Source organism: Cololabis saira, chromosome 24, assembly GCF_033807715.1.
Source record: "Cololabis saira isolate AMF1-May2022 chromosome 24, fColSai1.1, whole genome shotgun sequence".
NCBI lineage: Eukaryota > Metazoa > Chordata > Actinopteri > Beloniformes > Belonidae > Cololabis > Cololabis saira.
Genome location: NC_084610.1, coordinates 19673854 through 19695278, shown reverse-complemented (window position 1 = coordinate 19695278; position 21425 = coordinate 19673854). Strand labels below are relative to the sequence as shown.

Sequence of the window (21425 nt, the reverse complement as noted above, 5' to 3'; positions counted from 1 at the left end):
ATCAGTATTATTGGCAGTAATAAATAAGGGACCCCTCATCGACAGGGCCGTGGTGAATTTTTTTTGCCCCTTTTTTTGTGAGTAAAAACGACTTTTTAACTATTTGACTTGAACCTGAATTGAATTAGATGCATATTTTTGAATGCCATGAACACATGGAAAACAAATTATTATCTAGCAATTGACTCTAATACAAAATAAAAGAAATGATCTGAATAAAATAAGTATATTTCTTGAACAGAAACCTGTCCTGCTTAATATAAAACAATAGAAAGAAAGCAGAACATCCATTCTGTAATAGTGCACTTTTTCAGTGCAATAACAAAAGTGCGAACAGAAAGTCTGTAGAAAACTTGTAAACATATTTGTGCCTCAAAGGCCACGACTGTAGGCTACAGTTGTAGTAAAACAGAAACAAATAACTTATGAACTCAACAGCTCAATGCCATTTTCCATTGGCATTTTATGACTTATTTTTTGACTCTCACAGTAATACGGGACAAAGTGCGTCCCCTTTCAGCTCAATACGGGACGATTCTGTTTTTCAAGGGACGACTGGCAACCCTAGCAGTAACAGTACAACGGAGTATTAGGGCCAAACTAAGACAAAAAAAAATTGGAAATTACGAGAATAAAGTCATAATATTATGAGAATAAAGTCATAAAATTAAGAGAATAAAGTCATAATGTTGCGAGAATAAAGTCGTAATGATACGAGAATAAAGTAATAATATTAAGAGAATAAAGTTGTAATATTATGAGAATAAAGACATAACATTACAAGAATAAAGTCATATTATTACGAGAATAAAGTTGTGATATTACAAGAATAAAGTCGTAATATTACGAGAATAAAGTAATAATATTACGAGCATAAAGTTGTAATCTATGAGAACTCTAACAGGAAGAGCAGTTTTCTCCCTGTGTTAAAATGAGGAATATTGAGCATCTTGTGAAGTTATATTTTGGTATCGGTTTCACAAATAAGGAAATACTTAATCTTTTGGCACATCAGCATCGAATTATTATCAGTATAAGGACTTTAAAACGATTGTGCAAACAACTGCGTCTATTTCAAAGAAGGAATCACAATGACTGCGTTTACATGCAGTCAATAACCCTTTTCTAAGCGGAATATTAGCAATAACCCGGTTTTGCACGGCCATGTAAACACCAATAACCCCTTTGAATAACCGGAATTTGCTCATATTCCGGTTTTTAAAAAACACGAAAATGACCCCTGGGTTCCTCCTTTTCTAACTCAAATATTTGCTCATGTATAGTCTAACGGGATTTCCCCATCAAAAGGAACAGGAATTTGTTTTCTGTGCATGTTCTTTTCGCAAGGAATCTTGGTCTTTTGAGTCCAGGAAGTTCTTCTAAACATGGCGAAACGCAAGACCAGGAGGAGACTAATCACTTCATAAATGTAATGAAAGATATGAACATTTGGTCATTTGTAGACGGTAGAAAGTACCGGGATAGCAAGATTTACAAAAAGGTGAGCAAAAAGTTGTGCGAAGCAGGATTTGTACGAACGCCAGACCAGATCAAGCTCCGCTGGAAGACGCTGAAAAAGGCAAACTACAGGGCTGAGAAACAAAACAGTACCAGCGGGTCCGATTATCCGCCGTGCTGCTGTTATTGTTGTTGTTTTGGATTTGGATACAGGAAGATCAAGCGGAAATGACGGGAATTGCGTCTTGACGTTCTCTGTGCGTCGCTGGTTTGATCCAGATATCCCAAATGATTATTTACCATGTATACAGGGATAACCCTGTTTGCTCACGCATGGGAACGGAATATTCCAAATGTTTCAGTAAGCAATAACCCGAATTTTGACTGCATGTAAACATAGTCACAGACTTGGAAGAAATTGCGTCTTTTGTGTAAGAGGAAAATCTTCATGATCATCCTCATTCTTTCCTGAGAGAGAACAAAACCTCTTTGAATGGAAGCAGATGGAACCACCGATAGCCTTGCAGTCGACCACTACTATACTATACTATACTATACTATACTATACTATACTATACCAGACAGCTCCTCTTCCACAAAAGTGTGTATGTGCTCTTCCTGTTAGAGTTCTCATAAATTACGACTTTATTCTCGTAATATTACGACTTTATTCTCATAATATTACGACTTTATTCTCGTAATATTACCACTTTATTCTCCAATTATTATGACTTTATTCTCGTAATTTCCATTTGTTTTTTTGCTCTTAGTTTGGCCCTAATACTCCGTTGTAGTAATAGAGGGTCCCCAAAATCCCATTTATCCCAGGGCCCCGTGGAGGCTGGGGCCGGCCCTGCTGAGGCCCCTGTTGCCATGGAGACGGCTGTGTATGCGGCCTCTGCGAGCTTCCCCGGCTGCTCAGGAATGCTGCTTCCTTCTGCCGGGCTTCTCTGTCTTAAACTCCAGCCTGTTCATTCCACACAGGGGTAAAAAAAACACACCCCAATACCCGCTGGAGCAAAAGTCAAGCACATTCACGTCAGGAGCTTTTAAAAACTCCCGACTTCCAGAATTCAAGTCATTTCTTTCCTGCTGCGGCTCGACCCTCTTCCCTTTTTTTCCAATATGGCAGCAAGCAGCCGGAGAAGCAGAGGAGAAAAGGGTCGCAGAGCCTCCTTAACGCTGATTTATGGTTCCGCGTTACACCGACGCAGAGCCTACGCCGTAGGGTACGCAGCGACGCGCTCCGTACGCCGTACCCTACGGCGTAGGCTCTGCGTCGATTTAACGCGGAACCATAATTCAGGCTTTATCCTGGCTGAATGATGCATGCAAGTGTGTTGAATATTTGCAGACAAGCGTCACACAAAAAATAAAGCGCATATTTCCACATATGCAAGAAAAACATGTCTTGGTTCCTTATTATTGTCTATTACTGCAATAAGCTTCTACCATTTGAATACCGGTGAAAGCGTTGCGGTTATCCTCCATAGCTCATGTGTGCAGAGGTTTTACCGCATGTCCACCAAAACAATCCCCATCACATAGTTATTTACCAGCAGAAACACATACACGGCCCTTTGGTACTCACTTCCGAAGCTGCTCCCGCATCGCTGCAGACCACAAGCCCCCGAGACCGGAGGAAATAAAGGAAAAAAGCACGAAACCGAGTCCAAATGTCGCCTCCTCGGTCCGAGCGAGAGTCCTGTTTCACCGGAGAGAGGCTGGTTTATCAGCGTCAGTGTTTGGGGACAACGTCCCTCTCTCCGAGTGGCAGCAGGCAGGTTAAAACGGGGATTCAGGAAGGACCACTTACTTCCACCTACTGAGTCAAAATAAAAGCTTCAGCCTGGGGGCTGATTTATGGACGAGTATTAGGGCCATGCAGGAGAAAAAAAAAATGGCTTAGGCTATTTACACCCTGCTGCCAATATCAATGTATGCTATTTGCACCCATGTATTATTAGAAAAAAAAAATATTTAGAGAAAAAAAAAAATCCATCAGCTCAACAGCAGGGGCGCCACCAGGAGGGGGGCAGGGGTGGCCATGCCCCCCCCCCCTACAAATTTACTGGCCACCCCACTGGCCTCAATAAAAAAAAAAAAAAAAAACACTTGCCGGTCACCAGTGTTGGGTGTAACCCGTTACTTTGTTACTTTGTAACTTTGTAACGCGTTACTGTAACGAGGATACGCGGCGACGCACACCGTACGGTGCGCGTCGCCGCGTACCCTACGCCGTAGGATCTGCGTCGATTTAACGCGGAACCATAAATCAGCCTTTAACGTGATTTTACGGGATTTGACGTGATGTTACGGGATTTTACGGGACTTCTGGTGCTGATCTGGGCACTGCAGTAATAAGGTTCCAACTACAGGACTGTCTCAGAAAATTAGAATATTTTGATAAAGTTCTTTATTTTCTGTTATGCAATTTAAAAAAAAAAAAAAGTCATACATTCTGGATTCATTACAAATCAACTGAAATATTGCAAGCCTTTTATTATCTTAATATTGCTGATTATGGCTTACAGTTTAAGATTAAGATTCCCAGAATAATCACATTTTTTGAGATAGGATATTTGAGTTTTCTTAAGCTGTAAACCATGATCAGCAATATTAAAATAATAAAAGGCTTGAAATATTTCAGTTGATTTGTAATGAATCCAGAATGTATGACATTTTTGTTTTTGTAATTGCATTACAGAAAATCACAATATTCTAATTTTCTGAGACAGTCCTGTAGATGTTGTTCATTGGCATCGAGTTATGGTGCAGCTCAGGTGATATTGCGGAGTAACCCAAAAGTAATGTAACTAGTAATGTAACTAGTTACTTCAGCAACCAGTAACTAAGTAGTGTAAGGGATTACCTTTTTTAAAAGTAACTAGTAATATGTAATGGATTACTTTTTTTGAGTAACTACCCCAACACTGCCGGTCACATAGACTACGTTTACATGCAGTCAAAATTTGGGTTATTGCTAATATTCCGGTTACTGAAACATTCGGAATATTCCGTTTACATGGTAATTAATCATTCGGGATATCTCGATCAAACCAGCTACGCGCGGAGAACATCATGACGCAATTCCCGTCATTTCCGCTTCTTCTTCCTGTATCCAAATTAAAAACAAATGCTGCTTCGTGCAACTTTTCGATCACCTTCTTTTAAATCTTGCTATCCCCGTACTTTCTACCGTCTACAAATGCCAAAATGTTCATATCCTTCATTACATTTATAAAAGGATTAGTCTCCTCCTCACTCCAAAAGTGTGGCGTGGTCTTGCGTTTCACCGTGTTTAGAAGAACTTCCTGGACTCAAAAGACCAGGATTCCTTGCGAACAGAGCATGCACAGAAAAACAAATTCATGTTCCTTTTGATCGGGATATTCCGTTTGGCAACCAAATTCTGCAGTGTCTGTACAGCCGCCCGGATGAGCCATCCAGTGTGATGTGGCTTCTAAATGCGTTCAGATTTTGGGCCCGTCGTTACGTAACGACGGGCGCGATTTACAACTCCCACAACTAACTCCGCCGGCCATTTTTTCGTAGCGGTGTATCGCGTCATTCAGGCAGCCAATCAGCACAATGCCTCATTATCATAGCCCCACCCACTCAGAATCCCTCATAGAGAATGAGGTTAGAGAATGGAAAGATAAAGACATGGCTCAGAGGCTGAATTTCTAATTTATTTAGCAAAAACAATCAAAAACTTGTTTTTAAGACATTCAAGGCCTGTTTAAAATAGGTGTCAGATGACATAATAGGTCCCCTTTAAGTATTTCTGAGCCTAATATATATATATATATATATATATATATATATATATATATATATATATATATATATATATATATACATATCATGCTTACTTTACTGACATCCACATCCCATGTTTTGTAAGCTTTTAACATATTAGAGTTCAGTAATTTCTTGTTAATAAAAGCATTTTGTTATTCCTTATCATGGTGTGTCTCCCTCCTTGGCATGGCTGTAAGAGCCAGGCTGTGACATTATCCTGGCCCTAAAATTCTTGTATGGAATCCAGAATGGACTTCATACAAATTTTTACTATATATTTTTAATGGTGTTGAAATATGTTTTAAACTCAAGAGGTTTTTTTAAATGTGGTAATTACATATTTTTGGTTGGTTACAATAATCACAGCCCCAGCAAAGACCTAACGGCTATTGCATCTGGCCCAGCAAGGTTTTTAGGCCAGCATAGCACCAGTTTTCTTGGCACAGAGTTGATGCTTTTCTAGTAGCCAGCAGCCGAAAAACAAAAAAGCTGGTGCAAAGTGTGGCACCTAACTAGCACTGGAACCGACTTGGTCAAAAAAACCCTCAATGGCCCACTAACTAGGGCCAGGTGTGTTACAACAGGGCAACACGTAAAATATGCAGGAAAGTGGCCCTGAAGACCAGGTTTGAAGAATTCTGGTGTACACCACACTCAAAGGAACTAATAAGGTCAGAGAGGACAATATTTGTATTAAGTTTTAAGTCAATCAAAACTTTTAGTTTTAATGTTAACTGTGAGTGTGAAAATCTCAGCACAACATATTATACAATGCTTTATACCTAATATGAACCAAGTGGTGCCACAAAAAAACAAAAATAAATCTTGTGAGCGGGGCCTGCTGCCTCAGGGGCGTACTGCCCCCCCAGGCTCCCCCTGAAGCCCCGCCCCTGGACTGTGTACTAGAGCCACAGCTTTCCATCATCAAGTCCTGAGTTCAGCTCATGATTTTTCTTTACTTTTGGCCTGAGTGCATGATTCAAAGTGACCAGGTATCAAATTAACATGTTGATTCTTTTTGTACAAGAATATTAAGGTCTCTGCTGAAGCCAGAAATAATCGTTGAAATATATCAGGTATTTAAAAACCTCAATATTCTTGTCAGATGAAAAGAATCAGCAAGTTAAATTGTAAAGCCATGGACAAAATGAACTTCATTAAATCAGGTATCAAATTTCACATTAAATATTTTTGCACAGGTCATGGTAGAGCAAGGTGTTAATCATCATATTTCCAGCACATATCATCCAGAGAGTCAAAGCACACTTGCGAGATTAATGTGAGTGAAACGCATCATTGGTAAGACCAGCATATTCAGGGATGTCAGTTCATCTTAAAAACATACAGTATCTTGTCTGGTGAAACAGGTGTGCAACAAAAATGTCCCACCATCCAGCCTCAGGGTCAATTTATGAAGTTCCTCACTGCAGGACAGAGGTGTCAAAAGTATTCACATTAATTACTCAGGTAGAAGTATAGATACTAGAGTTTAAAAATACTCCTGTAGAAGTTGAAGTATCAACTCAAGTTTTTTACTCAAGTAAAAGTATAAAAGTACTGGTTTCAAAACTACTTAAAGTATAAAAGTAAAAGTAATGTAAGGGGGAAAAAAATCCATTAAGGACAAAAGGTATTGAAAATGAATGCATCTTAGTATAATGCAAATATATTAAAGAACCATATACAGTATGTGTACTATTGAGCATTAACATGTGTTTCAGAGAGCAGGAGATATGATGACTAGTTGCCTATAAGTATTGTAATGGTGCAAAAAGTCAAACTTCAGAGGCATGTTATCATTTATCCTAACCTTTATTGGAATGTACATCCAAGTTTAGTTGCAGGAATCTGAGGGAACGGATGTAAGAACAAAACTGGACAAGAACATCTGAAACAACCACAACCAAATTCACTCTATCCGGATGGTGCAATTTAACTGGATAGTTTTTTTTTAAAGGCCAAAATAAAATAGAGTAACAAGGCTGTAAGGAGTAAAAAGTACAGATAATTGCGTGAAAATGTAAGGATTAAAAGTAAAAAGTCGTCTGAAAAATAATTACTCCAGTGAAGTATAGATAACCAAAATTTCTACTTAAGTAAGGTAACGAAGTATTTGTACTTCTTTACTTGACACCTCTGCTGCAGGATGAATAAAGCCTCATTTTATTCACAAAATTAGCCGGAATAACGGTGCAAAGGACCGTCCTAAGTATTTGTAATGTTACCTTTTTCATGTCCTGCCTCCCATCCCCACACAAATTAAGCACATCCCATCACACCAAATGTGGAAATATGAAAAACATCCCTATAAAATGTACTACTTTCTATAAGTCACTGTAAAAAAAAAAAAGTTATAGTGAGCAGTGGTTTTATGAAGTGTATTTTTATATTTTAAAGTAGATTCATGTCTTCGTTGGAAAACAGTTTAGAGCCACAGAGTAGACAACTTCTCAGTTTGCACCTTTTCCAGGTATTTGTTGACAAAGTTAAATATTAATTAAAAACAAAACATAAAATCAAATATTGGAAGAATATTTCTTTAAGAATCAAAGGTTAAAGTTTACAAGTCTAAAAAGAAGAGTTTGCAGAACCGCAATAGATTAGTGTAAGTTTACATGTCAGAAGAAAAAAGGTAACTGGTATTGGCGGTTTCTTATAGCAGTTAAAGTACGTGGTAGTGAATTTCAGTTTAGCGAGTAAATTTAGCTCAAATATCAGAACTTACTTGATATAATAGGGCACATTGTTTGGAGAGACGCCTTGCTCGAAGGGACTTTCTACGGATCCTGAAAAAGAGAAGAAGAGATGAAAAGCATCAAATCAAGTTTCTACATCTTTCATATATAAATACCAATATGAATACTTCTCCTGTTCCAGTACCATGCTGGTACTGAAACAGGAGAAAAACAAGCTATTTCTAGTTTTCCAATTTATTATCACCAAATAGTAAGCAGACCAATTAATCAAAACAATTTGTGCTGTATTTTCAGCAAAGTGAAAATCTATCACTGACTCTACTTCTTTTCATTGTACTTGAGAAGTGAAACTGAATACAAAAAAAGAAGAAAGGAAGGGTTGAATAGATTAGACTGTGATGGACCTGTTTAAGGTATACGCCACTTTTCACCCCCGTCAGCCAGGATCCAGCAGACCTCTGACCCTGATTGGGTCGAAGTGGATGTAGAAAGTTGATGGTCACCACTAAATTAAACTTAAAACTCCTAATTTCTGAGTCACATACTTGCATCGGGAACATTTTTAAAATTTTAGGAGCAGAAGATGTCCAAGAAGTGAAACAGGTATTGAAAAAAACCTAAACTCAAAGGAAGAACCACAAATCATGCTTTTGCTGGGTGAGTTGAGATGTCAGATATGGGACATTCATGTCAAACGACCAACTGGACCATTATAAGCAAAGCTTTCCGAGTCATGTTACAAAAGATCACACGTAAAATGGATGAATTAAAAACTATAATATGGACCACTGCTTCCGTTAAGGCAAAACTATTGTCACTCCTGACTTGTCTGACTGAAATGGTGGGGGGGGAGCTGGAAGACACAGTGATGAAGGAAAACAATTAAAAGAATCCACAATTAGCAAAGTGGACCAGGATGATTTATGATAGCCTGCTAGCCAAGTTTGAGGACAGATCCTGGCACAAAATCTTAGTTTTTTGGTATTTATTCCTGTTAAACTACCAGGTGCCTCTTGTCCTGGGACATCAAGTCTTAGGGGAGTAGCATTACGGTTCTGTGGATTCCGTTTTTGTATTTTTTATGCTGTATATTTTTTCCTTTTCCTTTCAACATTTCTTACATAGTCCACCAAAAGCTCTGTAAACAAACAAGACATGAGGAGATGATGTAGTAGACTTTCTATGTACATCTATGTACAATTTAAGAACAAGTTGTTTGAGGATTTTTTCCACAATTGGCTTAGAAAGATTTCAGATCTGTATTATACGGAGCAGTTCTTCAATTTTTACACATCCACGCATGAACGGGAGAGAGAGGCGGAAAAAGGCAACATTCACATCATTATTATTTCTGACGAAACCAATATTTTGCTCTGGAAAGCGCCTAGGGACAACTTCTGTTGTAATAGACGTTATATAAATAAAATTGAACTGAAAAATGATTCCAGGATCAGATCTTCGAAGAGAGGAGACTTTGAGATCAAATCAGACATACAGTATCAATCACGCCCTCTGCTGGCCAGTGTAGGGACACAATGTGGAAAAACCACTCATTATCTGGACTTGCTTATTCAAGTTCAGGGTTACAGGGATCTGCTGGAATCTGTCCCGGTGTTGTGAGATTTCTTCCTACCCATAATTTTTTCCTACTCGAGTTGACTGCGCATGCATATAGCAGCAACTTCAGACTTCAGAAGGCCATAATATCCTGCTACCTGATCGCCGCGGAAGAGAAAAGGTTAGTTTCTTGTATTTTAATACTTTGTATGGACAGTATTTAATGCATATACATTTGAGGGACAAATCAAATGCATGTATTTATGCCTGTGTGTGAGTGAATGTGCTTTTCCAGCTGTATTAAACAGCTGGAAAAGTTATTCAGTTTTGTGCCAAAAGCAGTGATGGAAATCAACAGGTAGAGCAGGAAATGGACAGACCACCAAAGGTTAACTTCAGCATTCAGCAAGAAGGTTTGATTGATTTCATTTATTATAATTTTTCGCTACGGTAGGAAAAAATTTTAGGTAGGAAGAAATCTCAGAACACCGGCCCTCTGAGGGCGAAAGGCAGGGGTACACCATGGATAAGGTTCAAGTCCACTGCAGGGTCACCTACAGACAACCAACCACAGACACTCACACACACCCCTAGGAATAATTTGGAATCATCAATAGTTGACTCAACATACGTACATGTATTTGGACTGTGGAGAAAGCTGGGGTACCCGGAGAAGACCTATGCAAGCACAGGGAGAACATGCAAACTTCACACAGAAACACTCCTGCTGGGAGTCCAACCAGGAACCTTGTTGTTGTGAGGCAACAGTGCTATTCCAGAGAGAGCAGATTTCTATAAGGAGCTGCTTACATTGAGTGGTCTGCTAATTGAGATGAAAAATAATTGGTCTCAAGGGATTATTCATTACTTATTCATTATACATTATTCAAGTTTGGTTTAGATTAGCCATTCTAAACCACTCTTAGAAGCTCTTGACTCTCCAATTACCCAGCAAGAGATATTAGAAGCAATAAGATAGATAAGAGTCTTTATTGTCATTGCACATTGTCATACAGTGCACACACGCACAACGGAGTTGGTAAGTAAAACAATAACTAACTGAATAAAACATTCACTTAATAAAGAAACACTATGTATAAATTAAGGGACGGCAGAGAGGACTATAAACAGAAATGTTTAGAGGGAATGCGCATGACGTCACAGATGTGACTTCACAGCGGGTTACGCCCACTGAGTGTCAGAAAGACTGAATGGCAGAAAGACTGAGTGGCAGCGTAAACCTTCAGTTTCAACAACTGGAATCTAAAATGGGAAAGAGCTGTTGTGTGATCGACTGTACTCATAGATTTAGCAAGAAATAGGAGTTATCATTTTACAGACTGCCGAAAAATAAGCTTAAGAGAGACAAATGGATCACTGCAATTCGCAGAAACAACTGGATTCCAGGCAACGAAACGTGGATTTGCGATTCCCATTTTGTATCAGGTAATGTTGGATTTTTGGGTAGCTAACATTAAACGTAAAGTATAAACATAAAGTTCGGTGTCCTCATCTCTTTTCATTTCGCCAACAAATCCTGCCTTGAAGTAGGACCAAGCATCAAGACTTTTGTAAGCCTTCAAGCTTTGCTTCGTGTATTTCCCCGGCGTAGAAATTAAGTACATATAAATATCAGGAAACTGGATTTGTGGCCAAATATTAATGTCCATGGACCACTGGTTCTTGGAGTAACTGTACGGGTCACTGTCAAGTCTAACTGCCTTTAATTTAAGCCCATAATCGGCTGGTATCCCGTCTTCTCCACTAGTTGCAGTCATTTTTGCCAGTTGGATGTTTTGCCACTCAGTGCGAGTAAGGGGGCTGGTCCAGTGGGAAAGTGACATCAATGCATACCCTCTATTGCATATTATAAAAAGTACTGCACTTATGTCTGTTGCACCTGGCCCGTGGCTGAAACGACACATGATAGAGTCAGATATCTACATTTAACAGGCTACGGCCCTATTGTACAAACTGTCTCTGTCTTTTTGACTGTGTTTTTTGCAACCTGAAACGTCCACAAGAGGGCAGCAGATTGGGTGTGTGCTGTCTCTCAGAATGCCTGTGCTCTCCTGACACAGGGGGTGCTGTAGAGGTCCTTGTGGGAGGGGAGAAGGTGGCCAGTGATCTTCTGGGCGATGTTAATAACTCTGTAGTGCCTTTTTGTGTGGCATGAGGCAGCTACGTCAGCACGCTCTCGATGGAGCAGCGGTAGAAGACTTGTTAGGTGTTAGAACTCCAGCTGAGGTTTGCATCCATGTGCACATCCAGGAACTTGAAGCTGATCACCCTTTCCACACACTTCCCATTCATGCATGTGGGCTGCAGATCCATCTTCCTCCTCCTGAAGTCCATAATCGCCTCTTTTGTCTTGGAGACATAGAGAACCAAGTTGTTGTCTGCACACCACCCTTCCAGCCTCTGAACCCTCTTCCTGTAAGCCACAGGTGTCAAACTGAATCCCAGAAGGGCCGGTGTCCTGCATGTTTTAGATGTTTCACTGCTTTAACACACCTGATTCTAATTAATCATCATCACCAGCTTGTCATCAAAGTCTGGATAGTTCTGTTGATGACACAGTCACTTGTATCATGGTGCAATGAAGCAGGGAAACATCTAAAACCTGCAAGCACACCGGCCCTCGAGGACTGGAGTCCGACACCCCTGCGTAAGCTATTTCGTTGCCTCTGGAGAGGAGGTGGGGACCAACCCTGACTCTCTGTACGGAGAGGAAATCTCTGATCCAGCAGCAGGTGGGGGCTCCAACACCAATATCCACTGGTATAGTATTGAAAGCGGAGCTAAAGTTAACAAAGAGCAGGGGAATAGTAGTGTGAAGTGCTGTGCAGATGGTGTCCTCTGTCAATCTTTTAGTTCTATATTCGAACTGAAGTGGGTCAAATGTGGGTGGGAACCAGGGCGTGATTTGGTGTGGACCAGTTTCTCAAAACACTTCATGACCACAGGTGTCAGAGCAACTGGTCTGTTGTTGTTTTGATGGTGGTCTTTTTGGGCACTGGGATAATTGTGGCCAACTTCAGGTAAAGTGGGATGAGGAACTGGGACAGTGACTCACTGAAGATCTTGGTGAAGACCCCTGGTTCAGCTCCTTCACTAGCGTAGTGTCACCCTCAGCCAGCGTAGCGTCCATCCATCCATCCATCCATCCATCCATCCATCCATCTATCCATCCATTTTCCACCGCTTATTCGGAACTGGGTTGCGGGAGCAGCAGTCTCAACAGAGATGCCCAGACTTCCTTCACCCCAGACACTTCCTCCAGCTCTTCTGAGGGGAGTCTGATACGTTCCCAGGCCAGCCCAGCGTGTCCTGGGTCTTCCCCGGGGTCTCCTTACGGTGGGACATGCCTGGAACACCTCCCTAGGGAGGCGTCCAGGAGGATCCGGTACAGATGCCCAAGCCACCTCAGCTGACTCCTCTCAATGTGAAGGAGCAGCGTCTCGACTCGAACTCGGCCGCTGGTATCCGCGATCTTATCCTTTCGGTCATTACCCAAAGTTCATGACCATAGGTGAGGGTAGGAGCGTAGATTGACCGGTAAATCGAGAGCTTCGCCTTTTCTACTCAGCTCTTTCTTCAGCGCAGCGTCGCCCTCAGCCATCGTGGTTCTGCTGGACTTGAAGTGGGTGAGGTGTTTGGAGTCGCTGCCACACATGGCATGTATCACTGTTACAGAAGTTGTCCTCAACCTTCCTCTTGTACGATGTCTTGACCGCTCTGATGCCTCTATTCAGATCGGTTCTGGTTGCGTTGTACCATACTCTGTCCACAGACCTGAAAGCGATGTGACATTACATTGACCTCTTTAGTCATCCAGGGTTTCTGGTTGGAATACACCCAGAGACATTTGTCAACAGTGATGTTGTCGAGGCAGAAGTTGATGCAAGAAAACACAGATGTGGTGTACTCCTCCAAGTCCTGGTGTGAGACACACTCCAATCCATGCTCTCAAAACAGTTCTGCAGCTGTTGCAGTGCTCCTACGCAGGAATCAATAGCAAGGACATGTGATCTGACAGGTCCAGGTGTGGAAGTAGTCTTGCCCTATTGCCTTTTGGATTTTGCTATAGATGTTGTCCAGTATGTTTACATCCCTTGTTGCACATTTAACATGCTGATTGAATTTGGAGAGTACTCACTTCAGTTCAGCAGTTAAAGTCTCCTGCTATGATGTGCACTGAATCAGTGGGAGAATTCTGTTGACTGACAACCTCTCTGTGAACCTCCCAGAGAGCTGTGTTAACATTACCATCTGGTGGTACGTATATCGCCATTACCATGACCAAAGCAAACTCACAGGGTAGACAGATGGGTCTGCATCTCAGGTTCAGATACTCCAAGTCGGGGGAAGAATGGCTGTCTACAGTCTCTGCATTTCTGCACCAGCTGTTGTTGGCATCACAAACTTGTACAAAGCTTGTGCAAACACAATTAAACAAAAAACAGAGGGTGGAGAGCCGTGAGCTGCTGTGTCCACAGTAGGTTTGGTGTTCTTTGCATGCAACTCAGCTTTCTTTCTCCTCCAAACACGACAAGTTGTGTTTCCACCAAAAAGTTCTATTTTGGTTTCATCTGACCATATAACATTCTCCCAATCCTCTTCTGCATCATCCAAATGCTCTCTAGCGAACTTCAGATGGGCCTGGACCTGTCCTGGCTTAAGCAGGACACGTCTGGCGCTGCAGGATTTGAGTCCCTGGCTGCGTAGTGTGTTACTGATGGTTCCTTTGTTACACTTTGGTCCCAGCTCTCTGCAGGTCATTCACTAGGTCCCCCGTGTGGTTCTGGGATCTTTACTCACCGTTCTTGTGATCATTTTTACCCCACGGGGTGAGATCTTGCGTGGAGCCCCAGATGGAGGGAGATATCAGTGGTCTTGTACGTCTTCCATTTTCTAATAATTGCTCCCACAGTTGATTTTTTCACACCAAGCTGCTTATCTATTGCAGATTCAGTCTTCCCAACCTGGTGCAGGTCTACAGTTTAGTTTCTCACGTCCTTTGACAGCTCTTTGGTCTTGGCCATAGTGGAGTTTGGAGTGTGAGTGTTTGAGGTTGTGGACAGGTGTCTTTTATACTGATAACGAGTTCAAACAGGTGCCATTAATAAAGGTAACGAGTGGAGGACAGAGGAGCCTCTTAAAGAAGAAGTTACAGGTCTGTGAAAGCCAGAAATCTTGCTTGTTTGTAGGTGACCAAATACTTATTTTATCAAGGAATTTACCAATTCATTCAGTAAAAATCCTACAATGTGATTTTCTGGATTCTTTCCCCCCATTCTGTCTCTCATAGTTGAAGTTATTTATGATGGAAATTACAGGTCTCTCATCTTTTTAAGTGGGAGAACTTGTACAATTGGTGGCTGAATAAATACTTTTTTGCCCCACTGTATCTGTGTATCTGTGAGAGAAGCTGCAGTTTAGGCAAACTAAGCTTTCATCTGAAATTAAATTTAGGGGAGGGCTTGCTGAGGATTGGACCTGTTTTTCTTTGGCAGTCAAACTACTAGTGGAAGTAAAATATCAACTTCACTTGATCGCATTATTGATTTACCAAATCTTTCTCTCTACAAAGTAAACTCAAGGATTTTCTTATGGGGATAATTTCCTCCAAATATCTGTTTCATGCATGATCTTATTTTTTGCCTTTTCACACAAAAAGTGAGGGCTATGGTGTGACGTACTCACTTATTGAATAGCAGTGAGCTGGCAGGAACCTCATTTTGTTCAATGCTTTTAACTCATTCTCTTAAACTTAAACTCAAGCTTGTACAGACTTTACTTCTCGTTCCTTTATGCCCAATTATATGTGTACGGAAGAGTATTAGGGCCATGCAGGAGAAAAAATATTTGAGAGGGGAAGATTTTTTTTTATTTGCACTTCGAGAAAAAAGTCAAAATGTCGAGAAAAAAGTCAAAATGTCGAGATTAATGTTGAAATACAATTTCGAGAAAAAGGTCGAAATGTCGAAAATAATTTTGAAATACAATTTCGAGAAAAAAGTTGAAATGTCGAGATTAATGTTGAAATACAATTTCGAGAAAAAAGTCGAAATGTCGAGATTAAATTTGAAATACAATTTCAAGAAAAAAGTCAAAATTTCGTGAATAAAGTGAAAATTTCGCCTTTTTTCTCAACATTTCAACTTTATTCACGAAATTTGGACTTTTTTCTCGACAACTGGACTTTTTTCTCAAAATGCATAATGAAAAAAAATCTTCCTCCTCTAAATTATGATTTTTATTTTTCTCCTGCCTGGCCCTAATACTCTTCCGTATATGTGAGAGTGGGTTTTACTCACCTTGGATAAAGTCCCTGTGAGTGTCTGTCAACTCCGTCAGATGCTCCTCAACAGAGATCTGAGAGACGAAGAAACCATATCAAGATGTATAATATAAATCAATATTATTGTGGACGTGAAGCGAACGAAAAACACACATATTACAGTCTTTGATATCAAAAAAATAGAGTAAAAGTGTTTTATCACAAAGAAGATTTAGCTAAACTATCTAATTACACTTTATAGAAAATAACAATAATTGCATTCATACTAATTTAAAAAATGGTTGGCATCAACTATTACCCTTGAAGCCACGTTTAACTTTTTATTTACAGTTTTATTTAAAGTAAACTCAAATCACCTGAACTGTTTTAATCTTGAATTTTATTTGTACATAACGATTCCTAACGGACCTGGAAGTACACGTAGTGATGTGTAATTCAAATTCAGCAATACTTTATTTATCCCAGAAGGGAAATTCGTTGTTGCAGTAGCCATTTAAGTCTCTTTAAAGAGTGATTGTAGAGGGTTATTGCTGTCGGCAGGAAGTGGATCTGAGGAACCTGTGACTGAAGACTCTTTGTTGCTGAGTCAGTGTTGTGAAGAGGATGCTCAAGGTTGTTCATGGTTATCTTCATTTTACACAGTATCCTCCTTCACAGAGCTCCAGAGGCTCCGGAACAGTCTGCAGAACAGAACCAGCCATCTTTATCACTTTGTTCAGTTTCTTAAAGCCACTGTCTCTGATGCTGCTCCCCAGCAGACGACTGCAGATGAGATTGAACTCTCCACCACACACTTATAAGATATTCAGTAGGGCTGGGGATCGATTCAAATGTCAAGAATCGATTCGATTCCGATTCTTAAGATTCAGAATCGATTATCAAGATTTGATTCGATTCGATTCCGTTATCAATTTGGGTTAGTTATTAAAACAGTTTTTTCAGCTGTTGCATGAATTATATAACTGTAGTTCTGCAACATATTAATACTAGTATTATATTGAGATTCAACAGCAAGTATTGGCAGGTAATGATGCTGTAAGGACCAATCACCTCCCAGAATGGTGATATAACTGCTTTCAGAAACATCGTGGGGCAGAATTACCAAACAGATCCAGGTTAGCAAACAGACGACGTATGAAATCGTTTTCTATTTTTTTCCACATTCCGTTTAAATTTTTTCCATTTTTGGTCTATTTCCATTTAAAAATTTTTAAAATTTGGTTTTTAGTATTTTATGCAAATGTAACCCCAAGACAGTATATAAAGTAATGAAATAGGGACAATTTATGCAATTAAAGCTGAAAACGTAATTGTTAATGTTTTCATACCTTTAAACATATTTAAAGGCAAAAACATGGCACAAAATTTTTTGGGCATTACCAAAAATTACCAAAAGTTGTTATGATGAAAAAAAATGGATCCACGAATCGATTTTTAGGAATGAATATGAGAATCGATTTAGAATCAGAAAATCGATTTTTTTCAACAGAGGCCTAATATTCAGCATCTTGCTCCAAAATCTGAAGCAATGCAGTATAATATATTAATTATTTTCATATTTTAAGGAACATACAAAAAATATTAAACAAAAAACCTTGTTCTGAAAAACTCTGTTTTATCACATCCTAATGAAGATTTGTATAATGTGATAGTGGAGGTAAAGTCATTGCTATATGTGTGACATACTTTCATAAAGACAAAGTGATAAACTCAAAAATGGAGTTTGGAAAAAAGGAAATTTGGATTTGGATGTAAAACACAGCTCCAGCTCTATGTTCTGCTGCCACAGACTATAGACAATGCCAAAAAAATAGGAATATTTTGATAAATAACTTTTAAAATGTGAAAAGTGTGCAGATGTAGATCCTGGGGTATATTTCAAAATTTGACAACTGCAACATAACAGTCATCACCAACATATGGGCTGACAATCATTCCTCTAATCTCCATTAAAACCCAACTGATGCCTGCACATGCCCAGGCTTACCTGGGAACCTTTACTGTCCAAGACACTGCACATCCACAAAAACTGAATTATCCTGACAGTGTTCAGTGAACTATTGTAGGAGAGGGCAGTTAAATGAAAATGTATCGAAACAGACAGACATTCAAAACGTTATGTATTGTGTAAAAACCTTTTCAGTGATCTACGAGGGCACAAAAACAAACCTAAAATAATTGGTCATTGATTGTAATTGAGGTCAATTGTTCAGTTAATTGTGATATTAATTTAAAGTCATATTGCCCTGCTCTAACCTAACACTTCCCAGGCAACACATAAACATGTGGAGTACAAGCTGATTAGGGATATATTTTTGTACCGGGGATTAAATGAAATACTGGATCTAGATAATAGCGGCTAATTTTGTTTCGTTGCTTCTTATTAGCTTGTGACATCACACCAAACTGAAATTTCCACCTCACTCAGTTAATTTCCATCATGTTATTTTTCTTCATATCCAAGGTAACTTAGACTGAGAGTGCAGTACGTCCCCGTGTCACTTATTAGCAACCTTTTAGGTACAAAAGAACTAAAAATTCATTTAATTCACAGGAATGCATAGGTACTCCCTCCCTACACACACAAGAAATGCACACAAGCGCTCACCTAAAATGTATCCAATAAACAGATAAAGAAAGATGCAATGGATGCACATCTTTAAGATGGCCTACTTTGTGGCATAATATGGGAACAATCCTCTCATCCTGAATGTGAACAAGACAAAGGAGATTATTGTGGACTTTAGGAGGAGTGGGAATAAGTTAAACAAATTCTCACTGTGGGATCTTAGGCCTTAGAGATTTTGCAGTGAGATGTTTCATATCTTCGATTAGTCTGTTGTGGAGACCACAATCTAATTTGTAGTCATCTCTTGGGGGACCAGTATCAGAGTCAGTGACAGACAAGAAACTTAAACTGATAAAGATAAAGAAGGCTGCCTCTGTTCTGGGGACGGTTCTGGAAGCTTTGTATTAAAATTTTGCAAAGACGAATGCTTCAATGAAAGACATTATGGACAACCTTGAGCATCCTCTTCACAACACAATGATTTCTTCTTTAACAAACTGCTTCAGCAGATGCTTCCTGTCCACAACCATATCCATCTATGATGATTCTTTTAGAGTGTCCATAGGATATACACAGAGACCCATGTATTCCTCCAATGCGGTGTTGTGTGAGTGTTTGTGATAGAGAAAAGGAAAGAAAATGGTGTGTGTGTGTTTACTTGTAGCAATCTCCAGCGCGTGTTGAGATCTTCAATGCGTTCCAGGTTGCTAGGAGAAAGCTGGATGTCGGGTGGATCAAAAGTGGACGCCAACTGGTTCATTTGTGTAACGTCATCTTTGATCAGTACAATCTCTTCTTGGAATTCCTGAAGTTCACAAAGACACACACAGACATAACATAAAATTATACAGCTTTGAGAAACATTAATCCTGCTTGTTTAATGCTTGCTGGCACACAGATAACACCGCCAGCCAGCAGGGTAGTGATGGGCAGCCTGCCCCGGTAAGGAGTAACCTCCAGTGAGTACTTAGTTAGTTAGTTATCCCAAAAATAGGCCAGAAGTGCATACGAATTGTCAGATATTGGTTTCTTGCCCATGCAGCTGGGCGCGCCTTCAGCTCTGGGGTTCCTGCTTTCGTTGGGGCGGCTGCCGCTTCGCCGGCGTTGTGGTGGCCCCGTCTCTCCGGGCAGGCTAGCCTCTCACTGGGTGGGGGTCGTTGGCCTGGGGGGTGCGGGCCTCCTGGCCGCATATCCGGCCCATGCCGGGTGGCTGGTGCTCGGCTGGGTCCCGGTCCATCACTGTGGGTTTCCTGGCTGGCTCTTCCCGTGGTCATGGGGGCTCCGCCCGGGGCTTCCCTCAGTCGCCTGAAGGGAGGGGGCTGAGCTTGCTGACTGGGGGTTTCCTCCCGCCCTCTTCTGGTCCTCCGTGGGACTGCTGGTGGCCTGGGTTCGGGTTTCTTCCTTGTGGGCTTCTGGTCTCTCGGGTAGCGGGGTTGTGCCCCCCACCACCACTAAAGTTACAGTTCAGGTAAAACCATGTTTTCACTTTGCACACACACAGTTACACAGACATACACACCTGCTCACTCACCTACACACTCACTCCACAGTTTTGGGGGACAGATAATCGCAGTATCCTAGTCTGGATTCAGTTTCAGGGACCTGAAATGGTTGCCGTTTGTGTCTCTGCCTGTTCTCGTGTCTGTTTGTTTGTTTGTTTCCTCTCTTACAGATTTCAAAGGCTTATGTGCCCGTTGTGCGTTTCCCTGTGTTTCTCTCATTTCAGACTTGCAGTGGATGCCACCCCTAACCCCCCGACCCCCCCTCACAATATGTTTATATTAATTATAATGTATATATATAAAAAAAAATAATAAAAAAAAAAAGAAAGAAAAAAACATTATATGTTATATATTGAATTGATTATATGTTAAAATGCATAAATATGCTTTAGGTTTTTACCAAACTTGGTATTAACCATTAATATATACTCTATACCAGGGATCGGCAACCCAAAATGTTGAAAGAGCCATATTGGAGCAAAAACACAAAAAACAAATATGTCTGGAGCCGCAAAAAATGAAAAGTCTTGTATAAGCCTTAGAATGAAGGCAAATGGCGAAAGGCGAAATGTTGAGAATAAAGTCAAAATGTCGAGAAAAAAGTGGAAATGTCAAGAAAAAAGTGGAAATGTCGAGATTAATGTTGAAGTACAATCTCGAGAAAAAAGTGGAAATGTCGAGAGAAAAGTGGAAATGTTGAGAAAAAAGTCAAAATTTATAAATGTCGAGATCAAAAAGGAAAGGAAAAAGGAAGAAAAAAGAGAAAAAAAGGAAAAAAGAAGAAAAAAAGAAGAAAAAAAAAAAAAAGGTCAAACATTTCTGAAAAAGCTCCAGGAGCCACTAGGGCGGTGCTAAAGAGCCACATGCGGCTCTAGGTTGCCGACCCCTGCTCTATACTCTATAAACAATAATAATAAAAAAAAAAGATATCGGTTTCTTGACATTACAGAGTAAGCATCAATAATAAAATTTGAACCCTAAATCCTTTGCTTAAATTTAACTAAACCATCCAATGAGGGCAACTATGTATGGCCTTATAGGATGGCCTGGATCAGATGCTATTTATCTTCCAATCTGGGGCTGGGGATCCAACTACTGATGTTCCAGTCCTGGAAAATGTTCCACTGATCACTGGCTGGGATGGCAGTAGAACACAGACATATTGCCATGCATAGGAGTGAAACCAAAGGTAGCATTTTACCTTCACTCTTTCGATGTGCTCGGGCAGGGCGGTCATGGACAGTTCCCTCACGGGTTCCCAGGACTCTTTCACCAACTCCGCCTGCCTCAGCTGTGTGTCCAGCAGGTCCTCGGCCTCCTGCAGCTCCATCAGCCGGTCCAGAGCCAACTCCAGCCTCCTCTGCCAGTTCATGGAGTCCGTGTTGAGCAGGTCCCACTTGTTCTTGGTGTTGTCCGCTTCTTTACGCAAGACTCTCCCCACATTCTGAGCACGCTCTTCTGGGCTGATATCTAATGGTTATGAAAAGGACCACCCAAGAAGAAGAATATTATTGGAATAATCAAAAAATGTTTCT

The 21425-nt window shown here is 40.4% G+C and overlaps 1 protein-coding gene across 3 annotated transcripts in view; it reads right to left on the bottom strand.

The window, feature by feature from the left end:
- Positions 1-21425, bottom strand: part of dmd (dystrophin) — a 361679-nt gene that overhangs the window by 59787 nt on the left and 280467 nt on the right. For all 3 annotated transcript variants that reach the window (XM_061715918.1, XM_061715919.1, XM_061715920.1), the window contains 4 exons: positions 21092-21360; positions 19047-19193; positions 15836-15893; positions 7988-8048 (listed from right to left, as the gene is read on the bottom strand). In XM_061715918.1, the coding sequence (XP_061571902.1) occupies positions 7988-8048; positions 15836-15893; positions 19047-19193; positions 21092-21360 (535 nt within the window). The remainder of the gene's footprint in view (positions 1-7987; positions 8049-15835; positions 15894-19046; positions 19194-21091; positions 21361-21425) is intronic.